The 20,173-nt window shown below is 40.2% G+C and overlaps 1 protein-coding gene across 2 annotated transcripts in view; it reads right to left on the bottom strand.

Moving 5' to 3' along the window:
• Window positions 1-2,074: 2,074 nt before the first annotated feature.
• RBFOX3 (RNA binding fox-1 homolog 3) overlaps window positions 2,075-20,173 on the bottom strand; it is a 58,176-nt gene continuing 40,077 nt past the window's right edge. The window contains exons 4-12 of one of the 2 annotated variants that reach the window (XM_053452858.1): window positions 17,675-17,728; window positions 16,849-16,941; window positions 13,197-13,257; window positions 12,750-12,803; window positions 12,386-12,518; window positions 11,644-11,683; window positions 10,531-10,589; window positions 10,068-10,146; window positions 2,075-4,225 (exon numbers count right to left, since the gene is read on the bottom strand). In XM_053452858.1, coding sequence (XP_053308833.1) covers window positions 4,223-4,225; window positions 10,068-10,146; window positions 10,531-10,589; window positions 11,644-11,683; window positions 12,386-12,518; window positions 12,750-12,803; window positions 13,197-13,257; window positions 16,849-16,941; window positions 17,675-17,728 — 576 coding nt within the window. In that variant the 3' untranslated portion in view covers window positions 2,075-4,222. Of the gene's footprint in view, window positions 4,226-5,792; window positions 7,162-10,067; window positions 10,147-10,530; window positions 10,590-11,643; window positions 11,684-12,385; window positions 12,519-12,749; window positions 12,804-13,196; window positions 13,258-16,848; window positions 16,942-17,674; window positions 17,729-20,173 lie in introns of those variants that run through there. The other variant, XM_053452857.1, reaches the window with a different exon arrangement.

The raw sequence follows: 20,173 nt of genomic DNA, 5'->3' as shown, positions 1-20,173 counted from the left end.
GGTGTCTCAGGCTAAATATTCCCTTTGGTATTAATGTTCATCAGAAGAAAAAAAAACAACATAAAAAAACACCATTCCCTTCCCTCTGTCAGCTAAAAAGTAAAGTTTCGTGATTTATCTCGTGGCATGGATTTTTTTTCAAGTGTATTTATAGTCGACGGAACTGTTTACAAGCGAAGGAGAACGGCACGACGTGGAGAGGCAGAAGACGCGCAGGAGATAAGATTGTTCCAGGAAATAAAGTAGTTACACATTTATGCAAACTGACATCGATATTGAGCTGTAAACCAAATAAAACTAAGACTGTATTAAAGACACATAGGGTAGTAACATACTTTGATGATACTGTCCCCTTACATAAACTAGATATTCCCACCAGGCAACAGAGTAATAGAATCTAGGAAAGCCATCAGGGGAAAATCAAATATCTTTTGTGCGGAAAAAATAATATCTCGCCAGCTCTGTGCCATGTTTTTGAAACATTACTTGTTCTTGAAAAAGGACATTTAAGGGCTTATTTTCTCTAAATAAACTTTGATTCTCTTTTTTCAATGCCATGAAATGACATTTTTTTCGGTTGCTTAATGACATCTCTTGCCCGGGTTGATTGTATGGTTTGTTTGATGATGTCTAGGAATTTGCTCACCAAAACTAGATTTAAGAAAAAAATTCACCGTCTGTCTGATTAATGTGCCGAGCTCGGCACTTTAATTTGTTGTAACGTTGTTAGTATATTCTTGCCAGCTCAATAATAAGTCTGAAACCAGCCGCTAGGAGTAATGAGATGTTTCAATTGTCTACTTAGATGAGTTAACCTGGAGCCACCATTGAACTGGATTTGGGATTTAACCTGAAAGTGTTAAGGCTATCGGGTAAATAGTGAATATTCTGGAGGCCATAGCGGAGTGCTAATGAGTGCTGTCCTTTCTCTTTAGACATTCTTATTGGAAAAAGCCAAAAGAATGAAAAACCCATGACGACAACTTGTATCCCGTGTCAGAGCAAGAAAGTATGGCTGTTCTAAACATTTAAGAAGAAGATCCAGGGAAGGTAAGAGTGTAAAATACAGCTATGTGTGAAAGAAATGGCAAAAAGGTTAGACTCCAAATTGAACATCATTTTATTGTGCCATTTATTGTGCATTAGCATGAAAACACTGGATCATCCGTGATCTGGGATTGAGTTCTGGATTCCATGTAGAAGACCATTTGACTTGTTATCAGAGGAACCCATCCTAAAGTAATCGTAATATTTAATGGAGTAAATGAATGGAAAATGATTGTGGGAATCTTATATCTAATCTGATTATGGTGGAGAAAAGGTGCCAATTAGAATGGAGCCGTGATTTAGATGGGTATAAACCTGCACGGTTTCTCCTGCGTCCTCTCCATATGAGTTTTTATTATTATTATTAATATTATCTTTTATTTATATAGCGCCAACAATTAATAATAGTTTTAATAATAATAATATTAGTTTTAATAATAGCTTTTAGTATCTGCACACAGGCCTCTTGAGCCAATAACAAAAAATCCCTTGAAAAATGCTTTCTCGTAGCACACTTTCATATACAAGCAATATACGTTTAAGGAAGACTACTACTTGGAAGAACATAAAACGAAGAAGCTAGAATGTCATGTTTGTGCCCAAGTAGCTTAAAATCCTACCAGCTGCCACTACAAAAACACTTGTCGTATCATTTCAAGACTTTGATAGGTTAATTTGGCAATTCCGCTGTTAGTAAATGAGGTTTAAACTAAAATAGTTAAATTTTAATCCGATGAAAAAATCTAAATGAACTTTGTGCAGTCTTTAGTACATGGCCTCACCGGAACAAGAGGTCAATCGGTGAGACAACTCTCCGAATTAAGTTAAAATATATTTCCCATGCCGAGCCCTAATTTATTGCTTAATAAATCCTGAACACAATGTGATGAAATGAAATTTTATATGGCACAATAATAAGAAAAAAACATCAGTAAAAATAATGGTTAAATAAAATGACATTACCCATGACCCCCCACTTCTATGATTTAATGTCAACACCCCTGCCTAAAACCAATGACACACAACGTTGTTGAAGAAAGAAATCTTTATTAATCTGAATATTAATAATAATTATATATTGTTAATCTGAATAACACCTTTGAAGCATACAGAGTGACAGAGAGAAGGCTGGTGAGATATAGAACAGCTCTGAGCAAAGTAATTTAATGTACAGCTGCAGGGGAGATCAAATATATATATATATAAAACTTTTACATATATGTATATGTATATATACACTCACGCACACACACACTATATATATATGTACATATATATGAAGTTATGTATGTACACATATATACTAACATATGTATCTCATAGATATGTATCTAAATACACATACACAAACACACATGTATATATATATATATATAAATATATATATATGTGTGTGATATATATGTACATATGCCCTTACCTATAAGAAACATTTATATACACACGGACACATATATATGTACACAGACCCATATATATGTGCATATATCTATACAGATATTTAGGTATATATATAGATATACATACACATCTCGTATAAAAAAGGATTTTGTTTTGCTGTTTCCTTGGTTTCAAATATTCTGCATTTTATTGTATTTTTTCAAAGCACACATAGTATAAAGTAAACATTTAATGGTGTATGGGACAAGCCATCTCGAAGGGTGGAAGGGGAGTATTAACTGGTGTATAGATATTCTATATAATATAATATATATATACAGGAATCTCCTCTGCTCTCCGCTGCAGGGGCAGAGTCATTTGTTTTTTTTCTTTACCAGTCCCTCAATAATATATATATATATTTTTTTTAAATATATTTTTCCTTCCCAATCCATTGTGGTGTGCAGAGCAAGGGGGGTGAGGGAAGCTTTGAGATCCGCCCAATAGAGAACAATTTACAAGGTCCGAGTTTGTACCTGCTACCCAAGGTAGAGGTGTTGGTAGGTTGAATAATCTGAGATGATGGGCCTTTTTCCGCCCCATTTCACACGTTCAGTTCTTGAATTGTATGCAAATTACCGTTTAATGCACCAACTTGAGGGTCCTTCATAGATGTAGTTTAGACCTGGCTGGTTAGGGGAAAGGTCCAGGGAGGGTAGGATATGACCAGTGGGCAAGAAAGAGACCTCTTCCACCAACTACATCTATGGATAACGCTCCTTTTGGTTACAAGGTATCACATATCTCAGACTGTGTAGCAGCTCTTAACCCCTTGACTGCTGGCAGAGTCAAGGAAAAGTATCTTATCTGGCAGCACAGAGGTTAAATCTGACACCTTACAGCAAAAAAAAAGAAAAAAAATTGTACACCAAAAACAAAAAACCCCAAAAACAACTGTACCCTGGCATTCAGCACCATTGTAAAATCCCTCTTGGACCATCAGGAATTAAGTATGTCTTTTAGGGGCGTGGGGTGCAGGGACAAGGAGAATTCAGTTGGTTTTCATTAAAGTGCTGTGGAAATCATTGTTTTCTTGATGTACGTATAAATATATAAAAGAGGAAGCCCTTTGGAAAAAAAAGCTTTTTTTTTAAGCATGTAAAAGCTTCCCAGCGGCGACTCCTCTTAACTTGACCAACATGACAGCTCTCCCAGTGTAGAGACTCCCACTGGGCTGGCGGCTGCCGTGGACGCTCCTCGAGGCCGCCAAAAGCTTGCGAGGGTCCGGAGAGTTCAGCCGCCTCCTTCCGAGAGTCAGGCGCTCAAGGTCGGGGGAGACATATAAAAGGTTGGGTGCATAGTGACAATTAAGAGGCTGCAGAGCTTTGACCTGCGGACGTGCATCCTTCATACCAGTCTCTGCCTCCTGCGTCTTGTAACGAGGATCTCTCCGTACAGCAGGGAGGGTGGAAGCTCAGTTTGAAAAGTAGGGGAAGCAGGGTCTGAGGATGGTTTCGGAGGTGAGAATCAAAAAAGTTGTTCACATAGGAAGCTGCCGACCCGTCTGACCAGTTTATTCTGTGTAGCATCTGTCCCAGCATCCTCTCCTTGGTGGGACTTGGGGACGGGGGGGACGGGGGAGGGTTTGATGTTATGTCTCGGTGGAGTAAGGAATGGTGAAGATTGTGTGACAGGTTGGTAGATGCCTCTTTAATCTTTGCAGATTTTTGTTTTCTTTACTGAAGTCCCTTCTAGAAGTTAGCAGTATATTTATAAGGGCGATCCACTGATGTTCTCACTACAAAACAAATGAAACACACAAGAAGCAAAAAATACACAGAGTGCCACCATTAGCTATATATATATAAACATATAAATTGCACATATAGAAATAGGTTTTATATACACATATAGGATAAGTAGCGAAAGAGAGAAAACTCATGTTAATGCCTTAGGCTCACTTCAAAGAAATAGTACAAGGCCAGAATTACAGCGTAGGGACACTTCCACAGGACTATGGATATAAACAACGTTTTGGCCTCATCACGGGGCCTTCATCAGGAGGGAGCAATGTATTTTAACAATATGTATATTACATATATAACTCTATATATATATACACACGCTTTTACAAATATATATATACATACATTTAAAGTCATTTTTTGTTTTTTACTATGTTAACTCCGATGTTTTTCTATCACTACAGATGAAAAACCGATACAGTACAATATACTATGCATCTCATAGAGTATGCTGCCTTTGTGGAACCGCATGTTGATATGTATTAAAAGGGGAAATAGTGCCTATAGGTGCTCTAATGCAAATTAATATATCTATATATATGCAAAAAAAAAGCAAAAGGAAATATATAGTAGGTGTAGATTCCTACACGATGCGCTGTTACTTTAAAATGATGTTTAATTTAAAGTGTGCTTCTTTGCTACAGTTTAATTTATATAATAAAATATAGCTAGATCTACAAAGGAAGGGGTGCTGTAAAATGAATGATATGTTTAATTTAAGATATATATATATATATATATATATATATATATATATATATATGGAAGATATTTTGCGATAGTCTTGCTGAGATGTGGTAATGAGATTGGGAAAGAACAAAAAGATCACAATAGCCATAATTTCTAAAGAACTGTCACATTTGACGTATAATGTTCAGATGTAATTTATACAACACTAGGCACTAAACTATATATTATTACTACAGACACATATACTAAGATACTGAATATATTTTTGTTTTCTAAGGGAGGGGGGTTTCTTTAGAAGCACTTCCTGTTATATATATATGAACAGGAAGTGACAGGTGTAAAGCAAATTAGATTCCCCCAATCTACAGAATCAAAACCCACCCAAGCATTTTAAAACCGAGTGATTTTTTTTTTACCTATAGATTTAGGAATAGCAAGAAACGGCATGAGATGTGCAAATAAAAAATATTCCACTGAAAAAAATACGGGGTCGCTAAAATGCTGACATTTTCTCTTTTAATCAATAATATTGGATGTGTGTATTATTTATTGTTTTTACATTCCCCTAGAAACAGCTCCTCTGGCAAATGGAAGGTTAAAGATGATTTTTATGAAAAATGCATGCTGCATAGCTTCATGTAAAATCAAATAAGCTTACGTTTCTTTTTTTCAAAAAAATCAATGCCATTATTGTAATTTCTTTCCTTATGATGCCTTTTTAAATGATTATTTTTGGTGAAAATAAGGAATTTTGTAACTCTGAAGGAATACTGAAGGAATGAAAGAAATATATTCCTGAACTGTAGAATTTAGAGAGTAACAATTAAGAGTGACTATTTGTATCAAAAAAGCGAGGACTATTTCTCGCATAAAACAAAAAACTTTCATAAATTAACTAAACAACAAAAAAAGGAAAACTTTATTATCTGTGGTGTATGGCGCCGTAATCTGGAACTTGGCTTTCATGAATGATGCATGTGAACTTGACATTTTCTGCATTTAGATACTAAAATGCGTGTATTATCGGTAGGATTGTGTCCTTGTGTTTATCAAACATCTAGTTCTATAAATGAGTCTCAATATTGTTGTTTCTGTTGTTTTTTCATCGTAACAAATATACATATACCATATACTATATAACAAAATTAAATGACTCATCTAGAAAGCAAATATATGTGTATATATATTTATATATATATATATATATATACATACACACACTAGATATAGTTACATAGTTACATGAACATTACATAGCTGCATATATTAATACATCGGTACACAAAGTTCTAGGTCTAGCCAACATAGTAAAAAAAACTATTTTCAATGGACCATATATATCCAGACAAAATCAACACAGTTTTGTTTTCACACTTATGACCCATCTGGGAATATGTATAAAGAACATGTATATGTTTAGAATATGTATAGAAGAATACTTTAGGCATGCAAGAGCACGAGCTGTGCAATATGTCTACAATGATTCTGTTTTTTGGGGGGCTGGGTAGTGTGGATGTTTTTTTGGACATGGCACTTGACTCACTGATAATTCTTGACTGATCCGGATAGCAGTATGGTTACCACACTTAGTAGAATAAATGGAAACTGATCACACGCAGGAGGTGAGGTGTTCAAGGGCTCGTTCGTGTTCATCAAACAAGGGTTGCCAAAAACAAGCCCTTCAACACTTCAACTCCTGTGTATCATTTAAGATTAAATTGGTCCCAATGAGTATGTAAACTGTACTGCTATAGTTGTTGGATTTCATCAATAGATATTTGTCCAAAATCAGCTGAAAAGTAACAGGATGACCACCCTGACGGCGACATTTTGACTATATTTATGCTAGAACGCTGGAAACAAAGAGGCTTCTAAACGGATCCCTTTAGGAGTTGACCAAGCTCTGCGCAAGATCAGGAGTCATTAAAAACAGTTACAAAGATTCATTATTTTACAAGTTACAAATTAGTATATCCCGCACAGGTACACACATAGACACGAAGGTTAAAGGGGTCAACGGGGGATGAGGTAAAAGTTTGTCCTTCCACGGAGGAGCGATGGGGTAGGTAGCACAGGCGGTTTCCTTTCATGGCCTGTGGACTCATCACCCCAGATGTTTTTTTTTGTTTGTTTGTTTTGGATTGATTTACTGTTTTTTTTTTATGATGTCATGTTTAGGGAGACTGATCACTTGCTAGTAGGGGGTGAATCGACTGTAAGTCCCTCTGTACAGACTAGCCTGCAACATCAAAGATGAAAAACAGCCAATCAGTAGTGGACAAAAGAGAGACACTCCTCACCTACTACTCTTCTCTTGCTCAGAGATCTGAGGTTTAAATGGCTCTGTGGGGTGAGTTGGTGGAGGATTGGAACAAAAGTGGAAAATGGTGGTTACCATGCAACAATTCTTCACTTATTTGGGGGGGTTTTCCACCTCAATATCTTTGCCGGTCTTGATTTTAACCAAGCCGCTCGGACTTACACCTCCTATTAACTTCCCTGACACTACGGGGTGAGCTGAACATAAGGTGCATCTCCCCAGCCAGTTAAACACTTGTTTGTCGTGCAAGAGAAAAGAAATGGTGGGGAAGGCAAAAAAAAATATATATAAAATAATATCTAAAAAGAAATTAATCCAAAGCAGAATCTTCAAGACTTTTAAAGAGCAAACCAGAGAGCATGTGATAATGTAAAGAGAAGGAAAGGAGGGGATGGAGACGAGAGACAAGAGTGATATGGAAGAGGAAGGGTTGACATCAAACCCATTATAGAAAAAGGAGGGTAAGTAATGTATTGTTAATGATGGCTTTTAGCTAGCAGCTGCTCTGGAGATGTCAATGAGAAGACTATTCCATAGGAATCTCCCTTCTGCAGTTGCGTTTCTACCCGATTGGAATTTTGGGGAGTAAACACGGAGGTAGACGAGCAGGTAAAAAGAAGGTTTGAGTTTGATGGAACTCTTCATGCCCCGTAACATGGGACTATAATGTCCGTAGATTTTTGTCTAATTTTGTTTTCATCTTTGATGCTGTTACCAGGCTAGCTAAAAACAAACATTAAAGAAGATGTCTAAATCCCGGCCAGGAATGCCTCAGAAGTTCCCGTAGGATCCTGGTACCCCCCGCCTGCAAACGTAACTTATGTTGGACTCTTTAGCGCGGGAGGGAATCCAGAGAGTTGATGGCTCTGTCTAGGCGGAGAACAAAGACGATACGAGCCACCAATGCTACTGGTTCAGTGTCTGAGCCTACTCAGAACCGAACAATGTGCTGTACGTCTATGGGTGGTAAAAGATCCCCCCCCTACACAGTGATCAAACTTCTCAGTGTTAGAATGGAACGCCACCAGTATGGCTCACCCTTCTTGTTCTGAAAGGGTTAAATGTCAAAAGAATATATGTTTTGTGCATTACATTAAGAGAATTCAGAGAAGTTGTGATCGTATGACATCACAGAAAAATTTAAAATATCACTAAGAACCAGGCAGGACAAACACCCTCTTTTGACACAATATGGACATATGGTTTTCACTGGGAATATGACACCTTGGTCAACAATTGTGTTGTTTTTCTCTATTGCCTAGAAAATGAACCTTTTAAATAAATAAGTAAAAAAAACAAAGATTTTGTCATCTAAAACAACTTTACTCTGACATACAGAGTGTAAGAGAACGTGTGACAAGGCAATCAGAAGACATTTTATTATTAAAGGGGGATGCCTCATCTTTCTCGATATCTCCTGTTTCCGGTGGCTGAAGAAACATTTGTGTTTAGGGGTGCATTTGCAGGTATGGGACCGGGCTGTGTGAAAATATATGTCACCACGTAAGCCTTCTATAAGAAGGGATCCTGTACTTTACTTACACAATTGTACACACATTCCAAAATATTTATTAGCATATTATTATGACTTTCAGGGCAGTAGAACCCTGCGATACCCTCATACCCAGCAAACACTCCGAGCTCCTAGAAAAGAGGGACAGAGGGGAGGAAAGAGGGACAGAGGGGAGGAAATAGGGACAGAGGGGAGGAAAGAGGGACAGAGGGGAGGAAAGAGGGATAGAGGGATTTGGGTCCTTCCTAAACAGAGACACTTGGGAGGTATGGAGTTCTTATACTTGGCTATCTTATAATCCTGGCTTTCTCTTCCTCGTTAGTAGCACCAATTGTGCATCCGTACGTAAGTGTTATGTTTTATTTTAATTGGAGAGGGGCTACCAAGTGATTAGGTCTTCTCATAGAAGATGGAAGGCAAAACAGGCACTGGCACTATGAGAACTTTACATCTCTACTGCACAAAAACTCTCTGTAATAAAACCTTCGGAATCATTGTAACTGATCTGCAGTTCCTATGGACACAAAATAGCAAGAGGATAAAGGAAGCCCGTAGAATTCTTTGTAACATGTTCTAAACACACAAGACTCAATGTTAGTGCCAGGTAATTTTAGCAGCTGGAACACCAGTCTTTATGCCCCTATGATTAATGTAGCGTTCTCACAGGGACTATATTTTTTGTGGATGGGGCCATATATGTCCCGTCTGTTTGGGGATTCTGGCAGAAGAGTTTAACATTTATTATTCATAGAGTGACAACATTGAGCCAAGATGTCTGGCTGGAGGTGATATTGGGCCGGGCCATAGGTTGGAGTGGACAGGACTGGAGATGCAACCAACTACGCATCTTATCCAACGAGCCACCTTGCGGAGCTTAGCTGCAGAGCATCGCGAGGTGGCCGTGTGGCAGCTGCAACAGCACAGAACCTCCTTCAGTTTTACAGCTCCCTGAGCTGGTCAGGGGAAATCAGAGTACCTGTCCAACTGGCTCGTGATGTCCACAAACCATTACTGTCCCAGTAGTGGGTCGGTATCTAATAAGACAAATTTAAACGTACCAGAATTTGTGGCTGGCACCTTAGTATTAAGAATATGTCCTAAAATAAGGACACTGAAAGTTGTTTTAGATGGCAGGTCATCTTTAATTTTGTTAATAACAGCTCCGTATATATTTTTGGGTTTGGTCCTGTGTGGTTCTTGGTGATCTTGAATATGTATTGCTGTGTTCTTCCAATTGGTTCACATTAATTGGCACCTAGCAGACGCACCGTGAGGCTGACACGTATTGGAGAGCTCGCTAAATCTTACTTACCATTGTTCCTATGCTGTACGTAGCCGCCGGTCCGATGGTGTGGTGGTAAGGATCTGCCGCTGCATACACTCTGCCATAACTGCAAGAGACCCACAAACGTTCATTACCCACCATCATCGATACAGCACTGCGTGCAAGGGGTCAATGGGGGGCAGAAGAAAGAGACAGCGATAGAGAGCCACTTTACTACGCTCTTTGCTGAGCAGGAAGTTGATCTGCCCAAACAGGAAGTGAACATTGCTATTTCAAAATGGCACCTTCCTGAGGTAAAACTGTATATTCTTTTATAAGCATTTAAGTGAAATCATTTACTAAACGCGAAGGTGAACAAGATAACCATTGTATTATATGCAGTGCCTCCTGCCACAAAGCTGTTTTTATGAATGCTATTAGAATTTGAGTCAGTGAGGTGAGAAGGGGTAGCAAAGCACGTATAATCCCGAGGTACGTCGATGACACTCACCTGTCGCTATAAGCCGCGGCCGCTGCCGGCTGTGCGTATCTGTATGCTGCGTATCCACCCTGTACACAGTATAAACAAGGTGGTCAGTGTCCTCCACATTTACATCACTGTCTGTTTTTCACGTTTATGTGTTTAAAAATGCATTATTGGGGTCTTTATGAGTCTGAGAGAGGGCTTCACGGGCAGACACGGAGCCAACATTAACAAAATTACTCTTACCATAGGCGTGCATCCGTGTACACCGTACACACACATATACTTAAAATCAAAGTAACCTTACATATATCTAACATATAACACACTGCGTTTGGGGAACCCTCTAATTTCTGAGCTCATGGAGTCAGGTATCCATTCTAACCACCCTCCATAAAAACACTTTCTAAGCATCATAACCCCTACCCTTCCATAGTAAAGCAGACGTATAGATCTATTATAGTTTGGTATATTTTTTGCATACACAAAATATGAAGCTATTCTACTTAACTATTCTACTTAATATATACAAAGATTCTAATTCAAAATAATGACCTCCATTCCCCTTTGGACGAGTCCTTGATGGCACAGAATCAATTCCTACATTGTCTTTTTTAATGTATTCATCTGAACAGCAGGATGTAAGAGATTTTCCTAGCATTTCAAAGCGAATGTGTCTGCTGCCCCTAAGCCCTGGTGCTTTAGTTTCTCTGCCCTCTAGGCTCCTTGACCTTCCGTAGACATAACCTTTCCTCCTCTTTTATCTTCGCTCCATATGGCCTCTTCTCCTCTTTCCCTTTTGACCCTTCTGACAGCACGGACTTATTAGCATGCCTCGCCAACTACTACAACATTACCCTTAAAAAAGTAAGTGTTAAGGGGTGAGTTTCGGATATAATTAATGGTCTGTATCTTGTGACAATCAGGTCTTCCTTAGAGAAGCATAAAAAAGTGGCATCTTATAGAACATCTTATTATTATCAATTATTATTGACTTCAAATCTCGTGCCTAGAAGAAAGTCTTCTGGGTCTCTGGTAAGCCACAAATTGCCTTAATATTTGTTTGTTAGTGGCCCTAGAACCAAATAGGTCTTCCTAGATGAATACAAATAGAGGAAAGTTTTTTTAAAAAAAACTTACGTAGATTTCTGCTCCATAGAAGCCATCCTGGTAAACAACCCTGTAAGAGAACATTACACGTTGTGATTTTGGAGCCAGTAATGGGCTAACAAATTAGAGACATAATACAAGGAGAAGGAATAAGAATGTTGAATGGAAAGGGCAAAGGTCAGCTGGGTAAACCGCCTATTACCCTACAAACCCCAGCTGCTGCCTCTTCCATCTACCGAATGTTCCAGATAGATGGAGGTATAAGAGAAGCGGAGGAAGTACTTTGGCGGCTCAATAAAGATTTAGATCATCCTATTATACTGGTTTGCTCTAAGCTTCAATAGGATGGAGGGTAAAGATATGGACGAAAGAAGAAAGAAGTCTGGAGGGACAGGGTCAAGTAAAAAGAAGATGGAAAGAAGTAGGCATGTGTTAGCTCCATCAACTTCCCAACCATGTGGGCAGAATTTTCCACTGGAAGAATTCTGCTGAATATACAATTTCAGAGAATTTCAATTCTGCCCCTTTTTTTTTCTTTATTTCCTGGGGGTTTTCCCAGCGCAATATGCTGTTTATTCACCGTGTGACAGATTCCCTCCAAGTGCATGGTATGGCCGGATGACAGACCAATGATGATGACAGATGCATTCCACAAACAGACCAAGTTTTTTCCACCTGGCTTATAAGCAAAGTGTATATGTGATTGGAATTCACGGTTCACGTGGCATGAACCTTCTTCCCATTATTACTTTGGCCTGATTTTAATACTCACGCTCCATAGGTAGGGATGGGTGGGGGAGGAGGAGCGGCACGGAATGTGTTATACACGGCACGGCCTCTTCCTCGTAAGTGAGCCCCTCGGTATGCAATTGTGGTGCCTGCAGGAGGGTACGGGAAACCGGTAACTGCCACAAAAAAGAGAAATGACGTCAGCGGCATCTTTACAGGGCATTAACTCCTTTACAGTGAGCTCGCAAAACCAATTATTATTCCTATTATTTAATTAGCATTTTTACTCTACTACAATAAACTGCCCTGAAGTATTCTACAAAAAAACATTTTAACCGGCTGACAGTGTGCTCTGTGCCGTAGAACACACGCTAACAGTTTGCGGAGAACCAAGTGACATATTGTACCTGCGTAGAATTCCGGGCCATACACCGCTCCCACCACAGGGTTTAACTTCCAGCCTGTAAGATTTAAAGAAATTCAAATAATCCGTGTCACATTTCCAGCCCCGGGGTATGATGTCACCCTCCACATTTAAAAAATATATATATATTTTATATATTTCCTTAGCAGATTGAACAGACATGCTACACAATTAACTAGCAAATGAAGAGAAATATATATTATGAAAAAGGAACCAAAATGTACGTTTTTTTTCTTTTTTTTTTTAAAACGATCTAATTTCCATACTACAGAAGACTTAAAAAGCACAAATATTTTTCTTTATGATGTTACCTTGAAAAAAAAAAAAATTGATGGAATTCGTGGAATTTTATTAACGTTTGTAAAATAAACAAGATCTAAATATGAAATGCAGAAATCTCATTATCCGCAGGAGATAGCGGGGCACTTACCATTTGTGTACGGATTAACAGGTTTCTTGTTTGTCATTACCCGAGCGGTGGCATTATTTACCTAGCGAGGGGAAGAGAGAGAAGGGAAATTAACCACAGAGATATAAACTTACAGCGGCTCAGAGCGTACGGCGGAGTAAGAACACGATACATTAATGTTATGGGGATTTATTACTATAATATTAACCTTGGTTCCGTGTCTCCGTAATACACGAACACAAGTGACATTTACTCACGAGCAAAATTGTTACATATATTACAGAATATGCCAAGACAAAGGGATGAAGCGGAACCTTCAGGATTTAAGGATTATTTGGAAGTGTGGGCACACCGGAGTGATTAGCGAGCTTGTCCCAAGGCCCTGTGTTGAGATTCAAATTTTTGAGATACATCAACTGTTCTAGAACCATGTAACGTCACCTACAAGAACACCAAAATCTCAAGGGATGTGTTGGCCCATTATTTGTGTAGTCAGCGGTCTGAAGGCCGTGTTTTGACCCAGCGGGGTCTATGAGACATTTTCGTTGAGACAAATCGGATTTACTTAAGACGTTCATTATAGACAACATCATTTGGGGTCCTGGAGACTCCTGCTGAGATTTCACAGATTGATGACTGTTTCTCTATATTGTATGCAATGATAAGGGAGATGAAGGAGAAGGGCTGCCGAAAATTGGAAATTAGTTTCTTTTGAACAGGGTGTTCATCGGGGGGAAAATGACCGCTTTACCGTGTACAGGGGTCTATTCACTAAATGGCGAATCATCAGGAGAATTTTGCACGATAGTTTTATTTTAGCTGAGCATTCGTTATGAAGATCCAAAGCTCAGTGATCTTCTGATTTATACATTATACAGGGCCAAGTTAGCCCTTCTTACTGGTTGGCTCAACCAGTGAATAAACCCCGAGTGTTAAAATAAATAAGTTTAAATACTTGTCCCTTTTGTTTCTGTACAAAAATGTAGAAAATGTAGAAAATTTCTATTTTAAATAAAATGTTAGTTTTTTTTTTATGTTTTGTTTAAATAAGATCACAGGACAGGGTCCCCAACATCTGTTATATACTTGGTGTTACCCACCCCATATTTGAATTGCACAGCTCTACAGATAAGGTTAGCGATGAATAAATAATGGATAATAATTATAATAATGTTAAAAACAATCTCGAATGGCGTCTTGGCCCGTCCAGCAGGATAAGTGGTTATGGGCATGGGTTCATGCCCGGCAGGTCTGGACCTACCACCATGGGATTGAAAATTGGAGGGGCATGAACGTGCACCCGTCGCGTCTGAATAGCTACCATGAATAAATCGTGTCGACATTATACTAACATCCCTTCGTCAACGACTGTCCAGCGGTATTTACAATTTATTGGTGTTCTTTTTATTTAAATGCCCATTTATTTAAATGATGCGGTAACTCGGCCCATAAACGGATGTGTCGCCAGGCGCGGGTATTTGTAAAGGTTTTGTGTGATATATACCATCCATAGTGGCTGCTATGAATTTTACTAGCTCTGTATACGCTATCTGCGGGCCGCGGCTGTAATTGTAATTATGCAGCGGCTGTAAAACTTTATTTTGAAGACGTGGTAGCTCCCATCCCAAAAAAAAAAAGGTTTCGTTCTTCCCTCAAAGTTGACCAGTTGATGAAAGCCATTTTTTTTGTGATGTTGTGTTTTATTGCGCAGTTAATTTTTCGGTGCCCCTGATTGGCTGAGCTCGTCGGAAATTCATGTCAGCAAAAATTGGCATCGTATATTTTGTTACGATACACAGTGGGGCCGGCGGGATGCGGGCTGGGGAGGGAGCAGACCGCAGTGCGGTGATGTGCCAACACTCCATTTTACCAGGCGGGCCCAACGCTGAATTGTTGGAGAGAGCCTTGGCTGAAACGGAATGCTTCATGTAACCATAAAGATCTAATGTACGCTATAAAACAGCACATAATTGGCAGCGCTGCAGAAAGAGAGGAGTGGGTGAGAGGTGTCAGGAGGGAGGCCTGGCTTCCTACGGAGGAGAGGAGAGCTCTGGTTATACAGCCACCCCAAGGCAAAGAAGCTGAAGTATCAAGGCTGGCAAACTTCTACCTCTCAAGGATGGGAGAGTATGTACTAAAGCCTTTGCTGAAACACGTTTCCCATGGTCCTCAACCAACACCATGCAAACCAAACCTCTTATGTGAAAGTGCCCACAATATACAACATGAATTTACTTAACCCCAAAAATGAGTCCTAAAATTGATGTCAAGAATATAATCAGAACCCTCCTGTGAATCTGATTTTGGTTTCTAAATGTCTATGCGGATAAAGCCTATCGAGACATTGCAGTGGGGAAAATAAAACATTTAAAGTATTATCTATTCTGATGCAACTTGGCCAGCACACTGTATAGATCAAGAACTGAGCCCTTTGAAGTGCACCCAACTGTTTGCCTGACAGGCGCAATAGCTGGGGAAAGAATGAGAGCAGATTGACTGAACGCTGGGATCCCATCAGGACATTAACGGCGTCAAGTATACGTATCTGCATATTTCTGAATTATTCTGTCTGAAAACTCTGCGGAAAACAATGATCTGAAAGAATCAGCAATAAAAAGCAATTAACACCAGCTGCTGACCCCAATATCCCAGCTGCTGCCCCCCTCCAACCATCAGCGCTGGACTCTGGGAAAAGTTCTCCAGGGGGATATTAATGTACGTTCGTGTCAGACACACAACGCAGCAGAAAAAAAAAAGAGACACCCTTTGTTCTGCAGATTACGGCAGCGAGGGGATTGGGCAGAAATGCGAGGTATTTACACTTAACACACCTTCCGTTTTCATATTAAACCAACTATTTAAAGGGCAATGAACCCACTGGAATGGCTAAGCATGCAGTCTTTGATGGCATCATTCTTTGCTCATGTGCCACGTTGCTTGCACGTTTGCTGCTTGCACAGATGCGTTCAGAACTGTATCCTGCAAGCAAGCAAAGATGGCCGCCCCCAGTGACAGACTTTGCCTTTTCGGTTTTCGACGTTGGTGGAATCAGACAGCAGATCTGACTACTCGCTAAGCAGACACAGGCCCTTTTGCCCATCCAAGAGGATGATGCGCGGCATGTCTGTTGGAAGGAAAGGCAACCGCTCATAGACATCTTAATATCTTATTAATTAAACACATGCAGGGTGCTGCAGATTTATTGTCTGTGTTAATGCCTCTAAAAAAATGAAAGGGCATATTTAGCAATGTGGCGCTGGCATCTTAATGGTGACAAAATGAAACCCGAAGAACAATTATCTTTATTTACCCTTTTGCATATCATTTATCGCCCCGGATGGATGAGCGCTCTTTCCCCGCTGGTTTACGTCACTTGTGGGAGGAGAAATGACTCACGCTGTTTGAAATTTAATATAAAATTAATCACCCCACCTCTGCTTTAGTGTCAAAATTCCACCAGCCTAATGTGGCGTAAATGGTTACTTCGTCTCAGTCTCGTATCTCTGAGCTTTTCTAGAAAGCTGAAGAAGTGACTAGTCGCGGCGGAGAAATGGGGGAGACGGGGGGGTGTATATTTTGCCGACGACATTTTTGCCGTTAGAACGCAATACCTTTGAAGAACGCAAGACAATATGGGGTAGGAACAAAGGACACAAACTTATCTGATATGTACCTCAATTTTTCTTCCCTCAACGATTGTCCCGTTGAGTTTCTCCCTCGCGCGGTCGGCGTCCATGCTAGTTTCAAAAGTTACAAACCCAAAACCCTAAGGGAGAGGGGAGCGGACAGGGAAGAGAGAAGACAGAGAGAAATAGCCAAGTAAGAGAGTTAAAGACATACAAAAGCAGAAAAAGATGGAAATACTACGGAGGTTTTAATACGGAGAGGGGTTATAAAAGTGCACAAAAATACGAGGAATTAGAGAGAAAATGTCAGCACAGGGAAAGTGTTCCCTCTAAGGTGACCGGTATAGGAACGGGAAGAGTTATAATGTGTCCTCTTACGAGGAGCCGAGCTGATCACCTAAGAGGGAACGCCGCGATGGAGTTATTACGTGTTAAGGGAAAAGATAATGCGCATATAGTATGAACATACGGGTCATTAAGTAATACGCGATGGCTGCTTCTGGAGTATTAACCCTTAGCACAATGTCACTAAAGGCCTCACTAAATTATTTTCAGCGGGAGAGGTACCAGTGACCGATTTTTTTGTTCTCTTCCGCGCCCCCTTAGCCTTCCACCTTAAGGTCCGAAACATGGCGGCGATGGCAGGCAAGCGCGCAAAATAATGAGTGCTTGGGCCATACTGCGCACAGAGGGTTTCACGCACACGCTACATCCAGAACGCAGGCAGCCGGTCCATGTGACAGGTCACAGCGCTGCTCTCCTGCCCCCGCTAATGCAGGCGAGATGTGCGCAAAGTCCCGCTCTGACAGGTAACCATTTGCAAATCCTTTATATCTTCAGGACAAGCCGCACTAATGAGATATCTGCACTCACCTTGGAACCTCGCTCGTTAAAAATGATCTCCACGTCTAAAATCTTTCCGAATTGCTGCAAAAGACAAGAAAAAAAAAAAGCGAAGGTTGAAGGAAAAGTGTTTGAGGAGCATCTGCGGAGAGAGAGGAGCCTTTGGTACAGGGGGTCTGGGGACGGCTCGCGCAGGTGCTGTGAGATCCGGCTATGCAGTAACACTAACGAGCGCCGCAAAAGAGATTTAGATGCGGCTGGAGATGACTGCATTATTTAATTAATACTAATTACTTGTCTCAAACCAAGGAATTTTGGCTCATTTAGAAACTAACAGCGATGAATTAATCTTCAGTAATGTAGCAGTAATGAAAGACAAAGAAATCAAAGATTACTGCACATGCTTTTATGCTTACTCTGCAAGGGGCGCGTTGGCCACCCGCTGCTGTCCCTTACTGAGACCGAGACGCGTTTTAGTACAAGAGATGCCACCGTGGATAACTCCAAAAACCCCGAAGCACCTGGGTTATAGAAACAAAGAATCCGACAGCACACAAGAACCGTTCGACCCGTCTAGTCTGCTTCTGGTTCCTGCTGTAAAGACTCCAAACCTTAATCAGTCGTCGGTCTCGTCTTAGATTCAGGAGCCGCATGCCTATTCCCTCTATTAATCTCTACCACTTCTGCTGGGAGGTTGTTCCACTACCGTGGATGGCCATAACTGCCTTGTTTGCCTGGGATCAGCTCTGTAATCTAACCCAAAAAGACTACAGCTCATCAGGACAGAGTTGCAAAACTATCCGTTTTTTGTAATTTGATTTTTATTATCTTTTCCCTTCATTTTTACTATTTTTCTTACCTATCTTCTGACCCCCCCTCCACCACTCCCACCACAGCCATGCTAACTTCCCAAGCTACTATCTTTAACTGAACAAAAGTAATAAACTCCCCCAAATTGCCCAGCTGCCCCTTATTAATTGTTCAAATGCATGGGGCATTTTTGGTATTGCCATAATGCCAACTTCTTGGCATTCAACTTCTTTGAACATCCATATAAAGAGGAATTACATCAACCTCAAGTATAACAGGGTCCCTACTGTTCTTGCAGAGGGGCGACATTTATGCCCCCCATATCTTAAACTTAATAAAAGAACTAGAAGTTCCTCGATATGTCAGGCTAAGGGATATTAGGATCAAATCACCGACAACAGAAAGGAAGCGGCGCGTTACCTGTGCCGCTTTACAGCGTACTCTCGCCTGATCGTGCGTACGTGACAGCTGTCAGAGGGGCAAACGTCCGCGGCTGTCCATTCTTAAACAAGATGAATACATTTTATTATGGTATCAACCTTCTCCGTCTCCCGAGCAGAGTGTGTGCCATCACTCGGAAATGTTAATACTTTAATAAAATGTATAAGACTGCCGTGCTGTGAGGGTTTCCCTGCTTGACAATAAAATCGCGCAGCTGCTGTGGTCGGGGGACTTACACGAGTCGGTTGCGTTTCTGCTTTGCCCAAATCCAGTAGGAAAAAAAAAGAAAAGGAGAAGGGGAGCTAACATTTCTCAAAGGTCACATTTTAATACCGCCTTTTAATTATTTTAATTGCACCTGTCGCCATTCAAGCCTTAAAGAAAAGAGATGACGGTTTCAGGGGGTCTGCTGCATTTTGGTATTCGCTTGGCCAAGTCCGATGATCTACGGATGGTTTGACGTACGGATGGAAATACCTTGTTACAGCATAATTCAGAGGAGCATTAAAGAATGAATTACAGATACAGCGTATCAAGCCTGTACAAGACTCCAGCTCCAACTGCTCAAAGTCTCTATGAGGTCTTCTAATCTAACTTTGATGTTCTACAGGTGGTCCACCAAAACCCGAAGCTCTCTAGCTTCCACGGTCAGAGTCCTTAATAGATGCAACTTCTTTTCCTACACAGTCAGATCATAATTTAGCAGCTATATTGTCTTCTCCGCTGCCTCTAAAGACCATACAGGCAGTTGGAGGCATTGTTCTACCTAGTTGGATCTACTACTTCCATAGAGATCTACTGTATCCACTCAAAGAGAAACAATATGTAACAGAAAGTGGAATCATAGAAGAGGGTATAGGTGCTGGACCACAGCATCAAGAACGACCAGAAAACACTATATACGCATCAATCAGCATTGGCTATAGGGGAATATCTCAACTATTGTGTTGCAACCTAGTGAATTATTATTAATGCTTGCATCGCTTCATCTATCAATGATTAATGTCTTGTAAATGTGGGTAGGCGGTGGGATTTATGTTTATCAAAGCGAGGACCATCAGAATATAGGATAATTAGACTTAATTCTACAGATAATGCCAGCGCTGTCGAACTGTTTCTCTCCGAGGTTTTTATGCCATCCACAAGCATAAAAGTTAGTTGGCCATGAGTCCCTGTAATACATATCCTAATAAAGCGGCCAATAGATAGGACAGTACTGTCCAGTGCCATGGCATTTAAAAAATACTTAAAATCCCTATAAAAGGTTAAATAACAGAA

Source organism: Spea bombifrons, chromosome 13, assembly GCF_027358695.1.
Source record: "Spea bombifrons isolate aSpeBom1 chromosome 13, aSpeBom1.2.pri, whole genome shotgun sequence".
Taxonomy (NCBI): Eukaryota; Metazoa; Chordata; class Amphibia; order Anura; family Pelobatidae; genus Spea; species Spea bombifrons.
Note: the sequence above shows the minus strand (reverse complement) of the source record. Positions and strands in the feature narration are given on the sequence as shown.